A 27,269-nucleotide genomic window follows, 5' to 3' on the forward strand; every position below is an offset into this window, starting at 1 on the left:
TGTGTTGGTAATGTTAGACAGGTATTTTTAAAGTGAAAGCTAAGGCCTGGCTGTTGACATGCAATTTCTGGCTAAAACTGACATGCACACACCTTCTTGGTTTGGGCAGATGGTTTCCTGTTTATCTGGAAATCGTAGATTGAAAGGAAATTATGCTGATATGGAATTTCTCCTGAAACTTAAGGGGGGTGACGAGCAGGCCAAACTAGCCCTCAAGCAGAAGATTTTGGATATTGTACAGCAAGAAGAGCTAAGTTGTGTCTCTAATAAAATTATCTATCAGAATTATTTGCCTAATATTAAATCTGCAAGATATCTTCATTTGCTTACAGTTCCTAAATATAGAAGAATATTTTCATTTGCACGCTTTAATGTGTATCTGTCTGCAGTTTTGGAGGGTAGTTTTTTAAAGGTTCCTTATGCAGCGCATTTATGCCCATGTGGTGATAGAATGGTTGGGTCAGTCTCTCAGGTTCTATTATATTGTATATTATTCTTGTTTACACAGTCAGACAGGTGTTATTGACTGGTTTGTTTATCCAGACATCGAGTCCTTCCCAAGGACCTGGGATGGCTGAATTTTATCATCAATACTGTTGGTTATTATAGATATCGTCGCAAAATATAGGCTGTTCCCAGTAAAGCTGCTTTTTGTAATTGGCTGATGGTGATTTCTGTGGCCCCTATGGTGTTGAGGTGCTCTTCAAGGTCTTTTGGGACTGCACCCAGGGCGCCAATTACCACTGGGATTATTTGGGTCTTTTTCTGCCACAGCCTTTCAATTTCAATTTGTAGATCTTTGTATTTGGTGATTTTTTCCATTTCTTTTTCTTCTATTCTGCTATGTCGATTATTTTGACTTGTTTTTCTTTCTTCTCGACTACAGTTATATCTGGTGTATTGTGTGGCAGATGTTTGTCTGTCTGTAGTAGGAAGTCCCATAATATTTTTATATCTTCATTTTCTTCTTTTCAATATTATGATCCCACCAATTCTTGGCTACAGGTAGCTTGTATTTTTTGCAGATGTTCCAGTGTATCATCCCTGTTACCTTGTCATGCCTTTGTTTGTAGTCAGTCTGTGCGATCTTCTTACAACAGCTGATCAGGTGGTCCACTGTTTCATCTGCTTCTTTACAAAGGCGGCACTTGCTGTTTGTTGTGGATTTTTCTACTTTTGCTCTTATTGCATTTGTTCTTAGTGCCTGTTCTTGCACAGCCAGTATTAAACCTTCTGTTTCTTTCTTCAAGTTGCCATTCTTAAGCCATTGCCAGGTCTTGGTGATGTCTGATTTTCCACTTATATTGTGCAAATATTGACCATGCAGGGGCTTATTTCTCCATTTTTCTGCTCGGTTCTTGACTTGTTCTTTCTTGTAGGCCTGCTTTGTTTCATTGGTGTTGAATAGTTTCTCGTGCTTGACCATTTGAAGTGCATCTTCTTCACTGTCCTTGATATATTCTTCAAGGCCTCTTTTCTCTTCCTCTACTGTTTGATGGACTTGCAGCATTCCTCTTCCACCTGAGCTGCGAGGGAGGTAGAGCCTATCTACATCACTGCGGGGGTGCAGAGCATGATTGATGGTCATGATTTTCCTGGTCTTACAATCTAGCGTCTCTAGCTCTGCCTGGGTCCAGTCTATTATTCCTGCAGTGTATCTGATAACAGGTATAGCCCAGGTGTTTATGGCTTGTATGGTGTTCCCGCCATTGAGTTTGGACTTGAGGATTTTTCTAACTCTCCTGATGTATTCACTTCCAATTTTTCTTTTAACTTCAATATGTGCAATGTTATCAGCCTGGAGAATGCCCAAGTATTTGTAACGTTCTTACTCTTCCAGGTTCTTGATGTTGCTTCCATTGGGCAGTTATATTCCTTCTGTTTTTGTTATTTTCCCTTTGTTCATTATTAATGCAGCACACTTGTCTAGTCCAAACTCCGTTGCTATATCGCTACTTAATATACGGACAGTGTTTAGCAGTGATTTGATTTCTGACTGGGACTTTCCATACAACTTCAGATCGTCCATGTACAGCAGATGGTTGATTTGACTTGATGTTTTAGATGTTTGGTATCCAAGGCCTGTTTTATTTAGTATTTGTGAAAGTGGGGTCATGGCGATTACAAACAACAGAGGGGATAGTGAGTCCCCTTGGAAAATGCCTCTTCTAATGCTAACCTGTCCAAGTGCCTCGCAATTGATTTTTAACTGTGTACTCCACATGCTCATTGCTTTTTAAAATAAATATCTGAATGTTTTTGCTGACACCAGTTGTTTCTAAACATTTTAGTATCCATGTGTGAGGCAATGAATCAAAGGCTTTCTTGTAGTCAATCCATGCAACACTTAGATTGGCTTTTCTTCTCTTGCAATTTTCTAAAATCATTTTGTCAATCAGCAGCTGGTCTTTTGTGCCTCTGGTGTTTGGGCAATTTCCTTTCTGTTTTTCTGGGTTTTTGAGGTGAAGGCAAAGGGGAGGTTGCCTGGTTTTGATTTTGAAACAGTTCAGCAACAGTGGCATCCTCGATTTCCAACACCTCCTCCACCTGCGCCTGAGCAACTTCTTCAATTGGTGATAATTCTTCTTCCATATCTTGAGCCTGTGTTGCTCTTTGCAGTTCTTCCAGCTCAACTCCTGTGAATACTTTATTTCTTATTATGAATCTTCTCTGGTCTGCTAGCCTTTGTTCTGTTATTTCTGTGTCTGGATGCTTCTCTTTCCAAATTTGGTACATTCTTTTTAAATAACCTCTTCTAGTTGGACTAGACTTGTAATAGCAGATCATTATTTCCTTGTTGGCATTTTTCGTATATTTTTTTCGGTTAAGCGACGTTTCTTCCAGTAACTTTGCTGTCTCCAGCCCTGGTTGCTCAACTGAAGATCCTGAGTCCTGTTGCCCACTTGCCACCAGATGTCCAGGGACTATAGCATCTGGCGCGGTCCTTGTTGACCCGGGCGACGACCGATCCGGTATAGATTTATTAAAGTTACGTATCACCATATTGTTGATGGGAGAGGCACTCTTTGTCTGGGTCCTCTGGTGAGACCTGTCCAGTATGGTTGGACCTCTGGCATAGCTCTCACCTTCATCAGAGCACAGAAGCCCCATAACCACGCCAAGGTATTGCCTCACTGGGGGGTATATTATTATTATTATTATTATTATTATTATTATTATTATTAATTCAATTTCTATACCGCCCTTCCAAAAATGGCTTAGGGTGGTTTACATAGAGAAGCAATTTTACAATGATGTTTGAATTTCACTTATTGCTCCACAGTTATGTAATTTTCCAGGCCGTTCAAATGATTTCTGTATCTGTTACTTGCTCTCAGACCACATTTCTGATGTTACTCATTGTGTGGCAAAGTTCTTTGTGGTAGCTAATAGAGTTAGACAGATGATGAAATCTACTATAATTAAGAAATAAGGTTACCAAGCTGTAATTTATGGTTGTATTGTGCTGTTATATATTTTGTTGTTTTTGCTGGTTGGAGACCAAGTAAAGTTGATGACGATGTTTTCTAGAAGATTTTGATTAAGTTTAACAGTGTGTGTGTGTGTGTGTGTGTGTGTTGTTTGTGTGTTGTTTGTGAGTGGCGGGTGTTAAGCATTAATGTTCTTCTTGTAGTAGGAAGAACAGCATGGAAGAGTAAAAGCAGCAGTCAGTGAAGTAAATGCAGTTCCCTGGCAAACTTGGCGGAATTTTTTTTTTCATTCTGCTTTTCTGTCAGGAATAAAAGAGTATTGCAGGAGGCATATGTCCCAAATCTATGAGTACTAAACTGAATATTGTGAATGAAATATATGTTCATTGGAGATGTAGCAGGTGGGGTCCTTAACCCTTAGCCCACTTACACTTTTTCTTCTGAAATCTCTCCTCACAAACATAAGAACAGCCCTGCTGTATCACGCACAAGGCCCATCTAGTCCAGCATCCTGTTTCACACAGTGGCCCACCAGATGCCTCTGGGGAGCCCACAGGAAAGAAGTATGTACATGCTCTCTCTCCTGCTGGTGCTCCCCTGACTGGTATTGAGAGGCATCATTCCTCTAAGGCTGGAGATGGCCCACAGCCACCAAACTAGTAGCCATTGATAGACCTGTCCACCATGAATCTGTCTAAGCCCCTTTTAAAGCCTTCCAAGCTGGTGGCCATCACCACATCCCATGGCAAAGAATTCCATAGATTATGCACTATGTGAAAAAGTACTTCCTCGTGCCAATCCTGAATTTCCCAACCTTCAGTTTCATGGGGTAACCCCTGGTTCTAGTGTTGTGAGAGAGGGAGAAAAATTTCTCTGTCTGCTTTATCTACTCCATGCATAATTTTATACACTTCGATCATGTCTCCCCTTAATCGCCTCTTTTCCAAGGTGAAGCACCCTAATGCTGCAGCCTAGCCTCATAAAGAAGGTGCTCCAGCCCCCTGATCATTTTGGTTGCCCTCTTCTGCACCTTGCCCAGTTCTACGATATCCTTAAGATACAGTGACCAAAGCTACTCCAGATGTGGCTGCACCATAGATTTGTGTCCATTTACCCAACACCGAAGTTAAGCTGGCCAGACTATAATTTCCTAGACACGCCCCCCCCGATCCCTTCTTGAATATTGGAGTCCCATTGGCTACTATCCAGTCCTGTGGTACAGAGCCTGATTGTAGGGATAAGTTATATATTTTTGCTAGGAGACCAGCAATTTCACATTTGAATTCATTCAGAAGTCTTGGGTGGGTGCCATCTGGCCCTGGTGATTGGTTAATTTTTAGCTTTTCAAGACAGTTTAAAACATCTTGCCTTGTCACCTCAAATTCGCCCAATTCCTTAGCCACTAAACTTGAAAGCTTAATTCTAGAGACGGTATATGGTCAGTACCCTCTGCCTTGAAGACAGAGGCAAAGAACTCGTTCAGCTTCTCTGCAATCTCCTTACCTTTCTCCTTACTTTTTCACACCCTCATCATCAAAGGGTCCAACCGCCACCCTGGCAGGCTTTCTACTTCTGATATATTTAAAGACGTTTTTGTTATTCCCTTGACACTTGTAGCTATATGCTCTAAACTCTCTCTTTGCATCCCTTTTTGTGTCCTTGCATTTCTTTTGCCAGAGTTTATGTTCATTCCTGTTCTCTTCAGTTGGGCAGGACTTCCATTTTCTGAAGGAGGTCGTCTTCCCTTTTATAGCTTCCCTGACTCTACTTGTTAGTCACTCTGGCATCCTCCTGAACTTGGTGGTACCTTTCCTCCTTCTTGGTATACATTCCAACTGTGCTTCTAGTACTGTGGTTTAAAATAAGTTCCGTGCTTTCTGGAGTGATTTGACCCTCCTGACTTTCCCTTTCAACTTCTTTCTTACCAGTCCCTTCATTTTTAAGAAGTCTTCTGAAGTCCAGCGCATCTGTGTTGGACTTTCTTGACAATTCTCCACTTGCCTGTAAGCCGAATTGGATCACACTATGGTCACTGTTACCCAATTGTTCTGCAACTCTGACATCTCACACCAGGTGGTCCTGTGCACCACTCAGGATTAAATCCAAAGTTGCCATCCTTCTGGTTGGTTACACGACTAACTGTTATAAGGCACAGTCATTTAGCATGTCTAGAAATTTGGCCTCTCTCTTATTACCTGAATTGAATTTACACATTTTGGTGTGGGTAGTTGGAAGTCACCCATTATTACTGCCCTGCCTCTCTTTGACACCTCTCTTATTTGTTTCTCCAACTCCAGGTCACTCTCAGCGCTTTGATCCAGAGGGCGATAGCACATCCCTAGTAACACATTTCCTTTCAGTCCTTGTAATGTTACCCTTAATGATTCTGTGGAGGACTCTGGTCCACCTAGGTTTTCTAGCTTATTGGAATCTATCCCTTCTTTGATATACAGCGCCACTTCTCCCCGAACCCTCCCCTCCCTGTCCCTTCTATAGAGTTTATATCCAGGAATGATCATGTCCCACTGGTTCCCCCCATTCCACCAGGTTTCTGTTACATCCAGTATATCTATGTTTTTATTAGTAACCAAGTACACCAGCTCACCCATCTTATCCATGTATCGAGACACCTCAGCTCCTCCTGTCTCGCTGTCTCTGCACGTGTAACAGGTAGCACTTCAGCTAACACAACCCTGGGGGTCCTGGACTTCAATATGCTACCTAGCAGCCTAAATTTGGCTCCCAGGACCTCCCAACTGCATATCTCAATTTGATTGGTGCCAATGTGCACCACGACAGCTGACTCGTCCCCAGCACTGCTTAACAACCTACCTAGATGCAGTGTGATGTCCGCAACCTTCGCACCAGGTAGGCAAGTCAATGTGCGGTCTACATGTGGGCCACAGACCCATCTCTCTATGCCTCTAATGATCGAATCACCCACTACTAAGAGATCCCCAACCCCTGGAGGAGTATCCTCTGTGCGAGAGGATATGGGCGCATCTCCCAAGGAAGGGGTCCCTGCTAAGGGAGTGTTTCCCTCTTCCTCAGACCGATGTCCTCCTTGCCTGAGAACTTCATTCTCCATGGCAGCAGAAGCACCGTCAGCCTGGGAGTGGGATGCCTCTACCACATCCATGAGGGTCTCATCCACACATCTCTCTGCCTCCCTGAGCTTCTCCAGGTCAGCCACCTTGTCTTCAAGGGAATGAACTTGTTCCCTGAGAGCCAAGAGCTCTTTACACCAAGCACACATCCACGACTTATACCCCTCAGGCAGATAGTCATACATGCAACATTCTGTGCAATACACTGGGAAGCAGCCCCTCCCCTGCTGGCATTCTACCTTCATAACTAGTTTTATTGGCTATTTAGAGTATATGGGGTTTGAAGCTAGGTACTGGGTACTGTTGTCAGCTAATTAATGATTTTTACTTTTGTTCTCCAAGAAAATTACAAAGGTTGGGTAGTACTCACCTTATTCTTGCATTCTGTGTCTCCCCACAGCTTCTCCCGCTAAACTCCTGCAAAACTCCTTTGTTATCTGTTAGCAAAGCTCCTGTGGTCCGAGCCTTGTATTCAACACCAGCAGTCAAACTGACTCAGCTCAGGAATGTGAGGCCTCCCACAAGTTGGGGCCCTCACCTGGAATGAATCCCCCACTCAGGCTTCTTCTCTGGCAAAGACTCAAACACTGCCAGCCAACCAGAAATCCAACCCTAGGAGATTTTCAGCCCTAGCAGACTTAGCTTCTCCTTCCCCTCTTGTTTTCTTGGTGATTTATTTATTTAGTTTATTTGCTTGCTGTGGAAATGTTGTTACAAGCTTGTTGCTTTCTCCCTCTTCAAGACCAGCAAACAACTGACTCTCAGGAATGCAGCTTCCTTGCTAAATTTTTTAAAAACATGTTTATTTTCTCATCCTTAAAAGCCAGATGGGGGCAAAGCAGTGTACAGGAGTTGTTGAAAAGAAAACTAGTGGACTCCTTGGGTTAACCATTCATGTCTGATGCCTTTTCTGTGAAAATGAAATCCCTGGGTTATAATCAAATGTTAGTTGAGAACATGGTTTGCTGAAGTTAACATAGTTCTTCCTACTGGAAGTGTTTTAATTCTTAAACTCATCAGTATATATTAATTATTTAATATGATGTCAAATAAGGTTTGTAGTTTAAGAGAATGTATATTCTTGCTATTCTCCCTCATTGTGGTGGGGTGTTCCTGGGAGGGATGAGCAAAGTACGCCGGGAGGTATACTCCCATTAAGGTCATCCAAAGCGCCAAGGTCATCCCAGATGCCCAGCTAAAGCAAGCAGACACCTGTATTGGGCAGCAGCAATATAGGAAGGTGCTTGAGGTGGATGATCACTTCAGTGACAACGACAAAGGCAGCATTTCATACTGCATGGGAGAAGTCAGTGGTAAACCATTCCTGTATTTTACCAAGAAAACCACATGGATAGAAAAAATGGTCTTTAATTTAATAATCTTTAATTGTCTATCAAAAGCAAAAATCTATTGTATTAATTCTCATAGACGTGCCTCTGTGGGGATGCGTCCCGGCAACCCAGCAGATTGGCTGGGCAGTGGAGGTGCCGGATTGGCTGGGCAGCGGTTGACCGTGTAGGGAAGTGGCTGCTTGAGGAGGAAAGGAAAGGAAGGAACATGGGCAAGTGGAGAGGAGAACTGAATGGACTGAGGCAGAAGGGAGGGGGAAGCTGAGGGGAGAGAAAGCGGCAGAGCCTGGCTGGGCAGAGACAAACGGCTGGCCGCTTCGAAAGATGCTCGCTTGAGAGAAGGCCCTGCAGGAAGGAGCCGGCTGAACGCTTGGTCACTTGACACCAGGGATTGGAGGAAGGAGGAGGCAGCAACAGCCAGCGGGGAAAACACAAGCAGGCTAAAAAGCGGCGGGGAGCAGAGCACAAATGAGAGAGAGAGAGAGAGAGAGAGAGAGAGAGAGAGAGAGAAGAGGGGGAAACGGAGGAGGGAGCAAGCTGGGGCAGAAGGCTTGGGGGGAGTGGACTGGGGCAGAAGGTTGGAGGGGAGTGGACTGGGGCAGAAGGCTTGGGGGGAGAGCAGACTGGGGCTGAAGGCTGGGGGGACTGGGGCAGAAGGCTTGGGGGAGGGGAGTAGGGCAGAGGATGGGGGGAGTGTACTGCCACACAGATGCTCTGTGCGGGATCAGCTAGTAGAATTTTTTTAAAGGATTTGAACTAATAGGCTATCTTACTTAATATTTTTGACAGATGTTTAGCTTCTTATAGCTGCTAAAAATTTGAAATCTTAAGAGTACTATGGTTTTAAGAATAGTTATTTTGGGTTCCACTGATACAAACAAGATCTACATTTTTTCCCTTCAGCACAACATAGGAACACAGTCTTGTATAGATCTCGTGCTGTTCCATTTTGAAGTTACAGAATGCAGACTTTCAGATGATGATCAGAAATTCTGAATTTTGTTATTCAGGAACAGTTAGACATAGCTTCTGCTTGGAGGAAAAAACTGTTCGGGATAGAAGAAATATTATTTTATTTTTGCTTTGGGGTAACAGCATATTATTTTATTTGTTTTCATGTGAAAATTTAAGACATAATTTTTAAGTTGTGATGACAATGCAGATTTTTAAAAGTTCTCAGTTTTTTGGGAAAATATAGATCTTTTATTTACTAGCTATCAAATTTATACTAGTGTACAGCAGAGTAAGCATGCTATGCTATTGATTATGTTTTCAGTAAACCACATGAAGAAAAGGATTGTGGACCATCTTGGTATAAAAATAGCAGGGTCACCTTGTTCTTGAAAATTGATTTCACTTGTATCAACAAAAATATGTATTCTTGATCTGCAAAGCTGGAAATCCATTTGTATTTTCTGAGTTGTAGTGCTTTAGAAAATGGAAAAGGCAATGAAAATATTGAATATATGGTCACAGTTGCATTACACACATTTTGTATATTTACATCACAACAGTTGAATGCATAATTTTAGTGACTACTTCTGCATCAGTTCTGCATTTGGTCTTAAATTTAAAATGCTGTAAGTAAAGAAATAGATGCACATTCAGCATATTTGTCAAAGGTAGTTGCACAATTTTTAATAATTTCAAATCTGAAAGTACAAAGTGCCAACTTTATGGCTATACAGTATATAAAACTAAATGCAAAAGGTGCTGCTTAAATGCCACTTGAAATTTGAAAAACCTACCATTTATTTCAGCTTTCAAGTTACCTTGATGTGGACATGAGAGCGGTTTGTGAGATGTTCCAGGAATTGTAACTGTGTTCTGTAGAAAGAAATGTTAAGCCTGATTCATACACAGTAGAATCCTATACATAGAACAGTGCCACGATTGCACCCATATGAATGAATGTATGACCAAATGGGATCATGTAGCTTCTCAGGCTTTTTTTTTTTTTTAACCTTTGTGTAAGTTGCTGCCAGGGAACTGCATTGTTCTGTTAGCTCATATATTACTTCCACCACGTAGCTTTGGCTATGGGATTAGTCTTTATGGGATATTTTTGTATGTATTAACCAGGCCTTAGACTTAAGAAGCAGCTATGCCTTTACTACAAAATTCCCCTCATACTTTGTTTGGATTATTTTTCATTATTTAAAGTGTATTTGGCTTGCTTCATGGTACTTTTGCCCACTTTCGCATAATTTCAGCAACGACTTCTGAGCATACAATTGTTCCTAGTGTGTGTAGGAAGAAGAGAGAGAAAACACTATGTGAACCAAGCAGAAAGGCTTACCTAGTTACAGGCACGTGGAAGTGTCCAACTGCATGAACAATTGTAATGCTTAATTGCTAGATCCAGCCAAAAATGAAAGCCAATCTGATGCAGTTCATAAAATGCTGGATTTGGACTGGCAGATCTCGGTTCAAATTGCCTCTCCACCACCTTTCATGAAGCCCTGGTTAACTCATTATCTCTCTATCGCCTAGTGTTGTTATGAAGGATGAGTGTAGGTGATGTTGGGGAGCCACCATGTTTGTCACCTGATGTAGGAAAGACAGTATAAAATATACAGTCAGTAAAAATTGCTGCGTAATTACATGTTGTAGCAGGGAAATGTAATCCCTCTTTAACTTGGATAAGTCTATAGTATGGTATACTTCAGTGACTATTTAAATTCTTGCCAGTATGTAAGATAGATACTTCAGGTATTATGTACATTTTTGTATGAATATATGAAACTGCCTTGTATGGGTAGATAGGGATGTGCAAAATGTTCCAACTTGAAACTGGCTGTTGCGAACTCGAAACATAATTCCCTCTAAAAAGGGGGCTTGTTTCGAGCTCAGAACAAAACAATCCTCTTTCAATCAAAATGTTTCGCCATTTCAAGCACCATTTGGGAGGCCTGTTTTTCCTTTGCTGATTGGTTTTCTGGTACTGGCTTCTGATTGGCTTGCAATTTCCTTGCTGATTGGCTGGCTCGCTATCATACAAATCAAGTGTTGTCATGGGCAACTGCGCCCCGATTGGCTTGGGGGACGAAGGGGGGAACACAAAAGGAGGGAGTTTCAAAATATATTCAAAGGGACTGGGAGGCAGAGAGTGCGCTTATAGTGATGTGCATGAATGGCCTCTGGACCGGTCTGGACACGGGCGATTCAGGGTTCGGGTGGATTGGGGTGGGGGTTCCTTTAAGGGCGGGGGGGAGGGCTTACTTACCCTTCCCGCCGCTTTTCCCCCTCCAGCGCATGTATTTAATCAGTAATTGGGGTGGCAGGATACCTCCCTGCCGCCCCTTCCCTCGCTCGGCTGCAAAAGGCTTCAGGAAGCATTTTGTGCATGCGCACATTGCGCGCGCTTCACGTCTCCGTGACGTGCGCACACGCAAAAGGCTTCCTGAAGCCTTCCCCAGCCAAGCTGGGGAAGGGGCAGCAGGGAGGTACCCTACCACCCCAATTACTGACTAAAATATGTGCGCCGGAGGGGGGAAAGCAGCGGGAAGGGTAAGTAAACCCTCCTCCCGCCCTTAAAGGAACCCTCACCCCAGTGCCGGACCGCAGCTCCGTGGTTCAGTGCACACCTCTATGCGCTTATAGTATGCCTTTCTTGTGACTGGCTAGTACACACTGTCAATCAAAAGGAATTTAAACTTAGGAACCTCCTCTGGAGAAAATTCCTAAGGGAGGGGCTATGGAATGGAGTAAACTGTTGTCTATAAAATGTAGTTGTAGCTAACTGACATTCTCAGATAGGGCTTGGATAAGCTAGAGATAAGGATGGATCTCTGGTTAGGGTCTCTAGAGCAGGTGTGAGAGTGGACTTGGAAGATTTGTATGTTGTATACACCTGGGAATATCTCTGCAAATCAAGCTTGACTGTCACTTTGTGAATTCTGGGAATGTATGGTTTAATATACAGCGTATACAGCCAGGGAGGTTGTGTTCCAGGAAAGGTGTTGAAAGTCTAGAGTCTTTTTTGAAAAAATCTTGATAGACACTTCAGTATCTTTACAGTAAAGCCTTTGTTGACACTGACACAATCTTATATAATTACCAGAATTTTGAATACAAGATTGAAATATAAGGTGGTGTACTGACTAGCAAGTAAATACTAAGGTTGTTATTTTGTTCCAGAAACCATTATGCATGTGATTCTACATTGTATTGAATAAGAAACTTCTGAAGCTATTGTACAAGAATAAAGTTGTTTTCTTTGGTTTGGAATTTTAAAACTGTTTCAGTTGTGTCTACTTCTCCCCACGTTATCACACGGGCACAATACGAAAGTTATAGTTTGAATCTCAAATTAGTATTTAATTTGGTGGTGGCAGCAAAAATATATAAAGGGTATTCAAGGAAATAAAAGGGTCACAAACATATTTATTGTTTATTGAAACATCTATATATATTTAATCACTAATTTCCCAGTCCTGACCTGAGGTGAGTCCTTTACAGCCTCTCTTGAAGAGGATGCATCAGGAGGAGAGGATGAAGGAATCAAGGAAGGTTTGATTTTGTGTTTTTCTCAGCACCGAGTATAATATGCTGTGCTGTTGCTGCTATAATTATATGGTTTTGCTAGATCTCAGATTGACAAAGGCAGAACTTAGGTGCCTGGCTTCCTTGAGTTATGGTTTGTTTTGCGGTAGTGTTGTAGTGAGAAATGGACAGTGGCAGCTCTCTCTATGTGGGGGGTGTGTGTGTGTGTGTGTAAGTAATATTCCTTGGTGATTGCAATGATAAGCTCCATGTCTGGCATTGAGAGACTGACTTGTGTTTCACTCACTGCTCTGGTCTGCTCTGTGATCTCCATTACAAGGTGTATTCACTCAGTCAAAATGTGCTAAAGTTACTTCAGTGGAGATTATGGCTATGCTTGATGCTAAGGGTGCTGCTGTGGCAGTTGTTGAAATGCTAGGAAGTAACATAAGGAGACATAATTATGTGTAAGAGAGCAATTTGTGCCGATGATGTTAGTACAGCGCAGGCACTGGATGACAGTAGATTCTAGGTTAGTGTTTTTTGTTTTTTGTTTGGCCATTTTTTGACTGTATTTGAAATGTGTGCTCTGTGTTGGGAGGGACAGATTCCCTTTTACTGTGTGCTTTGCAGTGCTTGTCAAGGCCCAAGGAGAGAGCAGGTCTTGTGGTAGCAAGCATGACTTGTCCGCCCTGCTTGCATATGAAAGGGAGACTAGAAGTGTGAGCACTGTAAGATATTCCCCTCAGGGGATGGAGCCACTCTGGGAAGAGCATCTAGGCTCAAAGTTCCATCCCTGGCATCTCCAAGATAGGGCTGAGAGAGATTCCTGCCTGCAACCTTGGAGAAGCCGCTGCTAGTCTGTGAAGACAACATTGAGCTAGATAGACCAATGGTCTGACTCAGAATATATGGCAACTTCCTATGTTTCTAAGGCAGGATTTCAAACTTCAATGCAAAATCTGTGTTTGCACTCTGAGTTCTGCTTGTTCTTGCCATAGGGAACAATGGAGAAACGCGAAACACCCCATTGTTCCTCATGGGTAGCTCCTAGTACACTAAAGTGGGTTGTGTGGTATGACATGAACAATTTTTTAACCTTTTCCCCCAAAGTCCCCAAATCCTATGGGGCTTTTGGGAAAATATTTGTTAAAATTGGGCTTTGGGGGAAAAGTTTGTTAAATATTGCCTGCTTGCCCATTCCTTTTATGGGTTGGGTGGTAGGTAGCACCCACCATGCCCTACCATCCAACCCATTTTAGTGTCCTTAGGAGCTACCAATGGGGAACAATGGGATGATTAGAGTTCCCAATTGTTCCCTATGGCTGAAACATGCACGTTTCATTGAAACAATTGTTTCTTTCGATAAAACGTTTTGGCCATTTGCATTTTGTTTCAAGCTCAGGGGAAAACGCAAAATCTATTTTGTGCACATTCCTACTGATAGATATATAGAGATATAGTTTATATTGTTAATGGTTTTCTGGGTCTAGGGGCAGAGCATAGCTAATGTAAGTTTCCAGTATTGTTGGGCAGCTGCCCAGGACGTTTAAAAGGCCCACTGTGATCCCTGTGACTTCATGTGTGCCCATAGCCTTCATGTGGTGGAGGTGGAGGTAGAGTGGTTCTCTCAGAACCACCTAGGCAGGAAGGAGCCTTTTCTGTCATTGGGGCATGTCTCCAATTGATCTATTCACCACATCCCAGAATGCACAATGCCCCATCCCTTGCAGCAGAGCAGGGCACAACCCCAACTCCATACATGATGCTTTCCTTTGTCCCTGGATACAGTACCTCCTTTTCATGCCCCCCCTCCTGTTGCTATATAGAGTTCTTTTAAAAAAAAAATCCAACAGGATGAGACCAATTGCCTCAACCATGGTTCTCAACTCTTCTGTCAAAAAGAGCTTGCCTCCACTTACCTCCTCACCTAGACTTGATTATGATCAATTATAGCTCCGTGTATCATCCTGACCTCCAAACTCACGACCTGGAGAATAAAAATGACATTGCCCTCCTCATACATAAAACAAATCCTCCTAGCCTCTCGTAAATCATCTACTAGATGTTCCTATGAGGCATATACTGAATGATGAGACATCTCTTTCCTGGAGCCATCTACTGTAGTTGCCGTGTAGAGTTGCCCCCCAGTGTTTCCACTTAAGGCGTGCACGTGTGCATGAGCACACAAGTTTTTGATGTCCGCTCAGTTAATTTTATATACTGCTCAGGCTGAATCAGGAAGGCTCTACTCTGAATGCATGTGCGCACACACTGTCTTGATATTACTGCCCAGCACAAAACTCATTCCACACATAGATGAAAAAAAATTAGAGAAAACACTGTTGCAAATAGGATGTGGGACCTTTGCTTTGATCCAGCAGATTCCTCTTTTATGTTCAGATAGACTGGGTGAGATAAAGAGAGAAAGAGGAAGTTGTTGAGAAATGGGGTCCAAAGAGAGAGATTAGATGGTGTTGCTGTGGGATGCAGAGAGACAAATGCTGTGGGAATATTAAAAAGCGCTGTTTTTTTTACAGAATTCTTTCCCATAGTTAATGCAACATTGTGGCATGTATGAGGTAATGAAAATGTGAACATGGCCTCAAAAGTTATCTGAGTTGTCGCAAAAATTATGAGTTGTCCATCTCTTCATTATAGACCAAAACATGTTAGTTTTGCTTGTGGAAGAGGCCTAAGAGAATCCTAATTTGTTGTTGCTATGCTCTTCAGAGAATGAGCAAATAGATTACTTTGAATTTGTGTTTTCCCCTAGAAAACCTGAAAAAGGAATCCAGTATCTGATTGAGCGAGGCTTTGTGCCAGATACACCTGTTGGAGTTGCCCATTTTCTTCTACAGAGAAAAGGACTCAGCAGACAGATGATAGGAGAATTCCTCGGAAATCGACAAAAGCAGTTTAACCGGGATGTATTAGAGTAAGTACTACTGTTGGAGTAACCATTATGCGTGTCTGTTCACTGTGAGGCTTTTAAAGAAACCGATGCTCACTGAGTGTTTTCTGCAGAAGCCAGAAGCAATTTCATAGAGAACAAAAATGCCTGGTTATGTAAAAATGAACCAAGAAAGGCATTTCTCATTACTGTTAGAGTCATGCACTCACGGCTCAACAAGACTAATCCAAAAGAATGTTTCTAAGGATTTATCCCCTCTACTATAATCCATGGTTATTTCAAATGCATGGGATAAGTTCATCCAGAATGAAACCTTCTATTATATATGAGGCTTTATATTGTTTGAAGAATGACATGATTGTCTACAATAAAAATATATTATGTGATATGTAAGACTTGACCAGTTGGGAAGTATAACTGCTGTTTCAAAGAGAACTATATTGTTCCCATGCTTGCTCAGCCCCATGTCTGGTGTGCATGTGTGCACACACTTGGGGCAGGGACACCGAATCATTTCTCCAGGAACTGATATCTGAATTACTCATTTATTTATTTATTTTTTTATTATTTGTTTGTTACTATACCACCTTATCCATCCAAAGGGTCCAGGAGGTGTACACAACCAAAAACAAAAGCAAACAACAATATAAAACAATCAGCTTAAAACAATATAAAAACAATTTTAAAACCAGTTTAAAACCAGTTAAAAACAAATTAAGAACAATTTTAAAACCTTGAAAGGCCAGGCCAAACAAATAAGTTTTCAGGGCTCTCTTAAAGGCCAACAATGAGCCCAAACTATGAATTTCTCCTGGGAGTGCATTCCACAGCCCAGGAGCAGCTGCAGAGAAGGCCTGGCTCCAAGTCACCACCAGACATACTGGTGGTACTCAGACACAGACTTCTCCAGATGAACGTGTGGAGGGGATCATACAGAAGAAGGCACTCTGTAAGATAAGCCATTCAGGCCTTTAAAGGTAATAACCAACATGTTGTATTTTGCCTGGAAACATATAGGCAGCAACTGTTTTAAAACAGCATAATATGGTCTCTCCAGGTTATCTCAGAGACCAGTCTGGTTTCCACATTTTGAACTAACTGATGTTTCCAAACTAAGTACAAAAGCAGCCCCATGTAGAGCACATTGCATTAGTCAAGTCTAAAGGTTATCAGCTTTGTTTCGACATTGTTCTCTTCAAGGAATTGATGCAGTTGTCGAATTAGCCAAAGCTGATGGAAGGCACTCCAGGCCATAGCCTCCACCTGAGATACCAGGGTGAGGCCTGGATCCAACAGCACCCCCAAGCTGCATACCTGTTCCTTCAGGGGGAGTGTAACCCCATCCAGCACAGGAAGCTGTAACTCATCCTGCAAATTCCAAACCCCCACAATGAGCACCTCCGTCTTGCTTGGATTCAGCTTCAGTTTGTTGTCCCTCATCTAGCCCATTACTGCCTGTAGGCAGTATTTAGGGAATGAGTGCCATTTCCTGATGATGATGATGATGAGTAATTCCCTTCTGCATCCAACTCTGACCAGCCAGGCAATTCAACATCTCTCCGATTGGTAGAATGGGCTCAGATCAACAAACACAGCATCCACAAGCAAGTGTAATTACAAATCACACTTAGGTCATGATGCATCAGTGAAAAGTAAACTAAAGGGCAAACAGGAGCCCCAGATCTCTCACAATAAATAGGTTTTATTAAAGGAGAACAATATAATAATCACATAATGAATATTGGCAGCTAGAGTGAGTGTGCCAAAGTGGCTCTGGAGGCCATTTCAGTGAGGATTGTGGAAATGGGGGGGTGATGACCAAAGTCAGGCTACTAGAGTGTGTGTTGGGGGTGGGGAGTTGTTTATACGTTTCTGCCCTGAAAAAAGAAAAAGAAAAAAACACCTTGTCAAAGAGACAAAAAGCATAAAAGGAGCCTGGAGACTTGGCTTCCATGACACAGTAAGACTGGATGGATTTCCAAAGCTGCTGGGCTGGCATCTAATTCAAGAAGGTTCAACAGCATCTGGATTCCAAGTAGGATTTTGGCACAGTATGAATGGGAGAACAGGCTCATGGCTGGGAATTCCAGGGGAGACTTGGGTACATGCCTGCCAGCAGGTCTGCTTTTGAAAGCACACTGTAGGTTTAGAGGATACATATAAATTACAGATCTGGAAACAACAAGCAGGAAAGGCTTTTGAATACAGATTCCTGGGTGAGAGAGAATGGTGTGTGTGTGTGTGTGTGTGTGTGTGTGTGTGTGTGTGAGAGAGAGAGAGAGAGAGAGAGAGAGAGAGAGAGAGAGAGAGAGAGAGAGAGAGAGAGAGAGAGTCAGGCTGAATGGATGGGGTAGTGCAATCTGGTAGGGATACATGGTAGAGCTCTGGATGTGCCAATTCAATAAATGGGAAGGAATTGTTCTCATTCAATTCCAAAACCTAGTGGGCTCAGGTTGGTCATTCAGACTTCCCTTTGCCCTCTGAACTTTCCTTGCCCACAAGCAATCCTCTGTTTAATTGCAAACATGCTGGGTACATTCTCAAGTTAGTAATTCTTCAGAAAAGAACTGTGAGCAGGATGTTACACTCTTGCCGGTGTGTCATCTGAAAAATCAATACAAATATTTACCCCTGTGTAGGAGGGTATCCTTTTAAGTAATGCCCACTTGCTTCTAGCAGACAGGATCTGATGCAGGAAACAGAGCAATCCCATGGTGCTTTAAGTCATGACCCTCCCAGTTCCAGTCTTGTCTTGCTCCTGCGCACAGGCTCTGCGGAGAGCTCCAGCCTTTTTCTTCTGATTGCTTTTCTTGTTCCTTCCCGTCCCCCTTCTCCTTTCCTCTCATTTGCCTTTTTTCTCCTATTCTTTTTAAAAAGCCTTTTATATTTTCTCCCCTTTCTCCTCCTATTCCACCTGTTGCTGGTTTTGGACATGCTATGCAGCGTGCACCATCATCGGACTCATTGTTTGAGGACCCGGAGCCAGTCATGAAGATTGAACAGCTCAAGGGCACAGACCGTGCAGTCTGAATGGACCACAACCAAATGGCCTCCAAACACGCACAAGCTTGCGGCAAGCAGGCCCACTCTGCTGCCTCCCATGCCAGGGAAGCTCCACAACAGCCCTTGGATCACTTTGAGTAGGAAGAGGAAGAAGTGTCTGTGCTGGCAGAGCCCACATCCCTGCTCAACTCTACTTATTGGTGGAGTTACTGCCAACCCAGGTACCTCCATCCCACGTGCTTCTCCAGGCGGCCTTCCCAAATAGCCCTCCCAGCCAGACTCCTTGTATCCAGAGGAGCACGTTTTGCACAGCAAGGATCAGGAGAGGAAGGACTTGTCTGATGAGGGCATCCAGGCACCACAGCATCAGATCACACTGGTTCTTATTGCCCTGGCTATTCAGGGTGTCTCAGTAAATACTACAAGGTTAGAACCCTTGTTCTGCCAGCCCACCTGCAGCCTTGCCACTCTTGTCCCAGAAGGCCAGGTTCTCACTGTTCTAGTTCAGACCTCACCTGCTCCCTCTACTCCGTGGAGAAAAATTGCCCACAGACTGGATGTGCACAGAACCAGGCAGGGGTGGTTCGAAGGCAGGGGGGTTGCTGCTTTAAGAGTGGACGAGGGTGCACTTACCCTCCCGCCGCTCTTCCCCCACCAGTGCTCCGGTTTTCTAAAGTCCCTTGGGGCAGCAGAATACCAGCGCACGTGCCCGACACGCACACCAGCGTACCCATAAAGGGTCTCTGAACCGGTTCTGTGTACATACCTACCCCAAACTTCTCTCATGGATTTGAGACTTGGTACAATAAAAATTATCTATCTATCTATCTATCTATCTATCTATCTATCTATCTATCTATCTGACGTGCCTCCTTAACCATTTATTTAAGAAAGAGCAGTGGTATTTATCATATTTTATTAAGGAGGTGGGAAGCCCAAGAGTTAGTTTTGCCACCAGGTCCCGCTCTCTCTCTGCAACCAGCTGTGCCACTGGCAGCACCACTTGCCCTTCCTATAAGGTGCCCTTAGTACAGGAGGGAGAGTTCTCAATCATCTATTTTGTCCACTCCTGCCCGTCTTCCAATTCCAGAATGTGAACAGGACAGATTTCAACCCAGGCCTCAAGCTAGACACCGGTCTAGGATCAGGTCATCTGATAGTGACTGCAAACATTCTCCAGACCTGCATGATCACACAAGGTTGAAACAAGGGACAAAAAGACAGCTGTGACTTCTATCAGAAAAGACAACAGGAGGCTCTTTAGATCCAACCAGTCTAATTTTCATCCCAACCAAAGCTTCTTTCCTCACACCAGATACAATAGGACAACAAGATTAGCCTGGCATCCTTCATAGAACTCCAGACCTAGACAGCCATTCAGACAAGGACAAACTAGCTGCAACTTTGGAGCCTCACAGTTCCCCAAGAACCTCAACAAGAAGCAACCACAGCAATGACTACAACACACACAGACACACACAGACACACCCTGTAGGAGGCCAGCTCAAAAAGTTTGTCAGCTGGCAAAGGTCTACCAAGGACCAATGGTTAATTTCCACCATCACAAATGGACCCTCCCTGGACTTGAAAGCATTTCCACCAGACCACTTCAGGATAACTTCCCTTTCCAGAAACACCAGGAAACATCACCTCATGACACTGGCCATTCAACACCTTCTCTATATGCTGGTCATCAAACCTGTGCCAATACCACTGCCCTCAGGTGAAGAGACTAGACACTCTTGACATCTCCATGGCCTAGGGGACTGCTGTATGCTATCCTCCCATTTACTCTGTTACCAAAAATCATCTAAAAGTTCAGGGAAGCAAAGCAAGATCGACTTCTGGTGGCACACTTTTGACCCAACATGCCTTGGTTTTCGGACCTTATGGACCTGATGACAATACCACCATTGTTCTCCCCAACTTCCCGGACCTCCTTACATGGCGGCTTCGTCACCCAGAACCGTAGTGGCTTCGTCTTAACACGTAGTGACTGAAGACATGCTCCTAGCATCCAAAGGCTACTCTGTAAGCATCCAAAATACCATCTTAGCAGCAAGATGATGATTCACTGTGATAATTTATCAGATCACTTGGATGGCCTTCCTGAAATGGTCTAAAACGAACATGTTTGTTTGTTTTTAAATTTATATACCGCCTTTCATTAAAACAATCCCAAGGTGATTTACAGCAAAATTTAAAAACAAGATTGTAAAAAAGACACAATTAAAATATTAAGCTAAAAATATAAAACAAATCTGATTGAAAATTTAAGACAAAAGCATAAAAGCAATGCAGAGTACAAAGAGCAGCAGTAGAGACAATCAAATAAAGGCCTGGGCAAAAAGCCAAGATTTTACACTCTTTCTAAAAGCTCTGATGGAGACCGAGGAGCGAATAGCCACTGGGATAGCATCCCAGAGTCTGGGGGCAGCAACAGAGAAGTCCAACAGCAACAGTTGTGCATGACAACTGAGCCTTCCTCATTGTCGGCACCCAGAGCAGAGTCCCCTCAGATGACCACGTCAAGTAGGCAGCAACCCTTGGGAGAAGGTGGTCCCTCAGGTATCCTGGGCCCAAATCGTTAAGGGCTTTAAAGGTCAAAACCAGCATCTTGAATTGGACCCGGAAACAAAATGGTAGCCAGTACAGTTCTTTCAAAACAGGTGTGATGTGCTCCCACTGGGCAGCTCCAGATAAAACCCTAGCTGCCACATTTTGCACTAGCTGCAGTTTCCAAGTTCCAACCATTGAAACACTCTGTATCACAGGTTCTGGCTTTTCTTCAGTCGAGTCTGGACAAAGGATCCAGTGGCCAATAGCCTTTGGCCATAGGCAATGGCACTCTCCTCAGTACTTCATTCTTCATAGAAAACTTCTTTGGCTGCTAACCCAGACATCAGGATATGCCTCAAAGGGGCCACAAGCCTAGCCCCTCCCATGGTGCATACATTTCCTCCTTGGAATTTAAATAAGGTTCTCAGTGTACTCACCAGAAGCTCCATTTGAGGTCCTCAGGACAACACAATTTTAAGCTTTTGTCTTACAAAGTCTTGTTTCTCATGGCCATCACATCCACCCACAGGGTTTGGAATTGTGCTATCTTAGTGCACAAACATCTGTGTATATTCCAACATCACTATGTGGTTTTTAAACCTGATTCAACTAGAAGTTGAATTGTCCAGAAGTCAACACAACGTTCCATAGGAACCAAGACATCATTCTTCCTTCCTTTTGCCCAAGTGTTTCCTTCCTAAACACCCAAAGGAAAGGTTATGGTACATTCTGGACATTAAGAGAGCATAAGAACATATTAATTAAGCCTTATGGATCGGCTTAAGGCTAATCAAGTCCAGAATCCTTTTTTATACATGGGCCACCAGATGCCTTTGAGAAGCCCACAGGCAGAGGGTGAGGGCTTGCCCCCTCTCCTGCTGTTGCTTCCATGCAACTGGTATTTAGTGGCATCCTGCCTCTGAAGCTGGAGGTGGCCTATAGCCACCAGACTAGTAGCCATTAATAGACATTCATAGAGCACTCAGGAAATGCCTGAGAAGGACTAAAGATTTTTGATGGTCAGACACTTTGTTCATCTCTTTCCATCTGGTGTCCATGGGGGCTAAACCATCAAAATCAACCTTAGCCCGTTGGGTAAAGGCCTACATCTCACTTGTGTATGGGTCATGTTCTCCTCTAAAGATCACGGCACATTCCACTGGAAGTGCAGCCACTTTTTTGGCTAATACACCCATATCAGAAATATGCAGGGTGGCAACCTGGTCATCTGTCTCACCATTCATCAGGCACTACAAACTTGCAGGTCCATCAATCAGCACAAGCAGCATTTGGACACACTGTACTGCCACAAGTAGTTTCTGTGTAGACTTTGTTTTTCTGCATAAACCTCTTCTCCCACCTGGTGACTACCGCTTTGGTATTTCCTGTCTTAAAAGATATCCTCTTAAGCTGGGGGAGAAAATAACATTGGTATACTTACTATGAAGTTTATTTCTCCAAGTATATGGAGGGTATTCGTCCCACCCCAGGTTTATGTGTGCAGTGCCTACACTATTGATTCTATTTTGAGTTCTCCCTCTGTTCTTTGCGGGGTGGGGCGGATGCCTTTTCTCTTTATCATTGTTCATGTTAGTGTTATCTTACAATTTATTGTCCCTTTATATGGTAGTACTGCCTGTTAGGCTGTGTCTTATTTTTATTTATTAATTTGTGCCTAACATCAAAATCTCTAGGTGGTGTACGAAATTAAGCAGAGAAGAAGATGCTTTTATTTCAGTAGGGAGCACATTCTAAAGTCCAGGGGGAGCCACAGAGAATGCCTGGTCCAGAGTTGCCACCAAATGGGTTCTCTCTCAGCCTAACCTACTTCACGGGGTTGTTATGAGGAAAAACTTATGAAGTGAACCACTCTGGGTTTCTTGGAGGAAGAGCTGGATATAAAATGTAAATTAATAATATCAGTAACCAGTGCAGTTCTTTTAGAATCGGTGTTATATAAAACCCTGCTAACTGCGCAAAGAGGCACCTTTTACCGTGGTGATTCTCTTTATTTAGCAGGGGCAGAGTAACTGGCCCTATCCACCCCCAGCACAGTACCTCCAGTGACTGTTGCTAGGGCCTGTCATGTTTCTTCTTATAATGTGAGCCCTTTGGGGAGAGGGATCCATCTTATTTGTTTGTTATTTCTCTTTGTAAACCGCCCTGAGCCATTTTTGGAAGGGTGGTATAGAAATCAAAATAATAATAATAACCCCCAGTGAGGCACTACCTTGGCGTGGTTGTAGGGCTTGCGTGCTCTGAGGAAGGTGAGAGCTATGCCAGAGGTCCAACCATACTGGACAGGTCTCACCAGAGGAGCCAGACAAAGAGTGCCTCTCCCATCAACAATATGGTGAGACGTAACTTTAATAAATCTATACCGGATCGGTCGTCGCCCGGGTCAACAAGGACTGCGCCAGGTGCTGGAGTACATGGACATCTGGTGGCAAGTGGGCTACAGGACTCAGGATCTTCAGTTGAGCAACCAAAGCGGGAGACTGCAAGGTTACTGGAAGAAATGTTGCTTAACCGGAAAAAATATATGAAAAATGCCAACAAGGAAATAATGATCTGCTATTACAAGTCTAGTCTAACTAGAAGAGGTTATTTAAAAAGAATGTACCAAATTTGGAAAGAGAAGCATCCAGATACAGAAATAACAGAACAAAGGCTAGCAGACCAGAGAAGATTCATAATAAGAAATGAAATATTCACAGGAGTTGAGCTGGAAGAACTGCAAAGAGCAACACAGGCTCCAGATGAGGAAGAAGAATTACCACCAACTGAAGAAGTTGCTCAGGTGCATGTGGAGGAGGTGTTGGAAACTGAGGATGCCACTGTTGCTGAACTGTTTCAAAATCAAAACCAGACAACCTCCCCTTTGCCTTCACCTCAAAAACCCGAATGCCGTTTAACAGAAAAGCAACAAGAACTAAAGCAAAAAATATCTGAGCACATGAACCAAACAACCACCAGGGTTCAACTTCCAGCTCTAAAAACAGTTGCCAAAAAACAACTTGCTCAGGTATTAAAAGATGTCAATGCTGCTCTTGCAGAAATAATAACCAATAATTTGCAAGAAACAAACCAACTAACATACAGTGCAGCAACAATAACAACACAAGAACTCGGATATAAGATCAGTGGACTTGTAAAAAAAGAAAGTAGTACATCACCTAAATGGAAGATTAGATTAGAAAATAAAATCTCCAGGCTTAGATCAGATGCTAGTAAATTGAAAGATATGAAAGCAAGAAGCTGAAGAATGAAAACACCAAACAGTATCTGATCCAAAAATACCACCTAGATTCAAGGAAAATTAGAGAAGTCCTGGAAATAATAAAGCAGCAAATAACAGCAGTGTCAAAGAAGATTAGCAGGTATGAAGCCAGAATTGCACAACACAGGCAGAATCTCCACTTCCCGTCGAATCAGAGACGTTTCTACCAAAGCATAGAAGGAGAAACTGCAAGAAACTTAGAAACACCAAATAAAAAAGAAACAGTGCAATTCTGGGGGAAATGATGGGACAATCCAATCGATTATAATAAAAAAGAACGCTGGGTGAAAGAGGTCGAAAAATGTAACCAACAAATGCAAGATCTAATAATAACACCAGAATTAATAAGTGAAAGAGCAAAGAAAATTAAGAATTGGACTGTGCCAGGCAACGATGAACTGCATGGCTTTTGGCTTAAACACCTAACAAGCCTTCATAAATGACTGTCAAAACAGTTTAATCACATTTTGCAAGGAGGTGATATTGAATAATGGCTAACAACTGGGAAAACCCATCTCATAATGAAAGACCCAGCAAAAGATGGAGTTCCAAGTAATTATACTGATAACCTGCCTTCCAACCATGTTCAAATTATTAACTGGAATAATAGCAGATGAAGTAATGCAACACTTATTAACTAACAAACAGCTTCCAGTTGAACAGAAAGAAAATTGTCCGGACAGCAGAGGCGCAAAAGACCAGCTGCTGATTGACAAAATGATTTTAGAAAATTGCAAGAGAAGAAAAACCAATCTAAGTGTTGCATGGATTGACTACAAGAAAGCCTTCGACTCATTGCCTCACACATGGATACTAAAATGACACAATTGGTGTCAGCAAAAATATTCAGATATTTATTAAAAAAGCAATGAGCATGTGAGTATACAGCTAACAATCAATGGCAAGACACTTGGAAAGGTTAGCATTAGAAGAGGTATTTTCCATTGGGACTCAGTATCCCCTCTGTTGTTTGTAATCACCATGACCCCACTTTCACAAATACTAAACAAAACAGGCCTGGGATACCAAACATCTAAAACATCAAGTCAAATCAACCATCTGCTGTACATGGACGATCTGAAGTTGTATGGAAAGTCCCAGTCAGAAATCAAATCACTGCTAAACACTGTCTGTATATTCAGTAGCGATATAGCAATGGAGTTTGGACTAGACAAGTGTGCTGCATTAATAATGAACAGAGGGAAAATAAGAAAAACAGAAGGAATAGAACTGCCCAATGGAAGCAACATCAAGAACCTGGAAGATAAAGAACATTACAACTACTTGGGCATTCTCCTTGGGCATTCTCCAGGCTGATAACATTGCACATATTGAAGTTAAAAGAAAAATTAGAAGCGCAGACATCAGGAGAGTTAGAAAAATCCTAAAGTCCAAACTCAATGGCAGGAACACCATAAAAACCATAAACACCTGGGCTATACCTGTTATCAGATACATTGCAGGAATAATGGACTGGACACAGGCACTGCTAGACCAGGAAAATAATGACCATCAATCATGCTCTGCACCCCCACAGTGATGTGGATAGGCTCTACCTCCCTCACAGCTCAGGTGGAAGAGGAATGCTGCAAGTCCATCAAAAAGTAGAGGAAGAGAAAAGAGGCCTTGAAGAATATATCAAGGACAGTGAAGAAGGTGCACTTATAATGGCCAATAATGAGAAACTATTCAACACCAAGGAAACAAAGCAGGCCTACAAGAATGAACAAGTCAAGAACCGAGCAGAACAATGGAAAAATAAGCCACTGCGTGGTCAATATTTGCACAATATAAGTGGAAAATCAAACCTCACCAAGACCTGACAGTTGCTTAAGAATGGCAACTTGAAGAAAGAAACAGAGGGTTTAATACTGGCTGCACAGGAACAGGCACTAAGAACAAATGCAATAAGAGCAAAAGTAGAAAAGTCAACAACAAACAGCAAGTGCCGCCTTTGTAAAGAAGCAGATGAAACCGTGGACCACCTAATCAGCTGTTGTAAAAAGATTGCACAGACTGACTACAAACAAAGGCATTACAAGGTAGCAGGGATGATGCACTGGAACATCTGCAAAAAATACAAGCTACCTTTAGACAAAGATTGGTGGGACCATAAAATTGAAAATGTTTTAGAAAACGAAGATGCAAAAATACTATGGGACTTCCGACTACAAACAGACAAACATCTGCCACAAAATACACCAGATATAACTGTAGTCGAGAAGAAAGAAAAACAAGTCAAAATAATCGACATAGCAATACCAGGGGATAGCAGAATAGAAGAAAAAGAAATGGAAAAAATCACAAAATACAAAGATCTACAAATTGAAATTGAAAGGCTGTGGCAGAAAAAGACCAAAATAATCCCAGTGGTAATTTGCGCCCTAGGTGCAATTCCAAAAGACCTTGAAGAGCACCTCAACACCATAGGGGCCACAGAAATCACCATCAGCCAATTACAAAAAGCATCTTTAATGGGAACAGCCTATATTCTGCGACGATACCTATAATAACAGCCACAACATTGACAATAAAATGCAGCCATCCCAGGTCCTTGGGAAGGACTCGATGTCTGGATAAAATAAACCAGTCAATAACACCTGTCTGACTGTGTAAACAACAACAACAACAATATGGTCCCTTCGTGTAAACCGAGAGACCAATCTGGCTGCCGCATTCTGAACCCATTGTAGTTTCCAAACTACGTACAAAGACGGCCCCACGTAGAGTGTATCACAGTAGTTAAGCCTGGAGGTTACCAGCACATGTACCACCGTTTTAAGGGGTTTTTTTCTCCAGAAATGGGCTTATCTGGTGTATCAGCTGAAGCTGATAAAAAGCACTCCTGGCCACAGTCTCAACCTGAGAAACCAGGGAGAATTTGGGATCCAGGAGCACTTCCAGACTATGAACCTGCTCTTTTAGGGGGAGTGTAACCCCATCCAGAAAAGGCAGATATGAACTATTTCTCGGATCCCAACCCCCTACAGACAATACCTCCGTCTTGTTTGGATTCAACTTCAGCCTGTTATCCCTCATCCATCTAAATATCACCTCCAGGCAGGCACTTAGTGGGGGTCATGCCATTTTCTGATTAAATTGGTATGGAGAAATGGATCTAGAACAGGGATTTTTGGAGAA

At 42.8% G+C, this 27,269-nt stretch overlaps 1 protein-coding gene across 14 annotated transcripts in view; it reads left to right on the top strand.

The window, feature by feature from the left end:
- The window catches only part of IQSEC1 (IQ motif and Sec7 domain ArfGEF 1), a 595,321-nt gene that overhangs the window by 501,074 nt on the left and 66,978 nt on the right, over positions 1 to 27,269 (top strand). For all 14 annotated transcript variants that reach the window (XM_053303424.1, XM_053303427.1, XM_053303440.1 and 11 more), the window contains one exon: positions 15,149 to 15,310. In XM_053303424.1, the coding sequence (XP_053159399.1) occupies positions 15,149 to 15,310 (162 nt within the window). The remainder of the gene's footprint in view (positions 1 to 15,148; positions 15,311 to 27,269) is intronic.

The sequence above is a fragment of the Hemicordylus capensis genome, chromosome 2, assembly GCF_027244095.1.
Source record: "Hemicordylus capensis ecotype Gifberg chromosome 2, rHemCap1.1.pri, whole genome shotgun sequence".
In the NCBI taxonomy this organism is placed as follows: Eukaryota; Metazoa; Chordata; class Lepidosauria; order Squamata; family Cordylidae; genus Hemicordylus; species Hemicordylus capensis.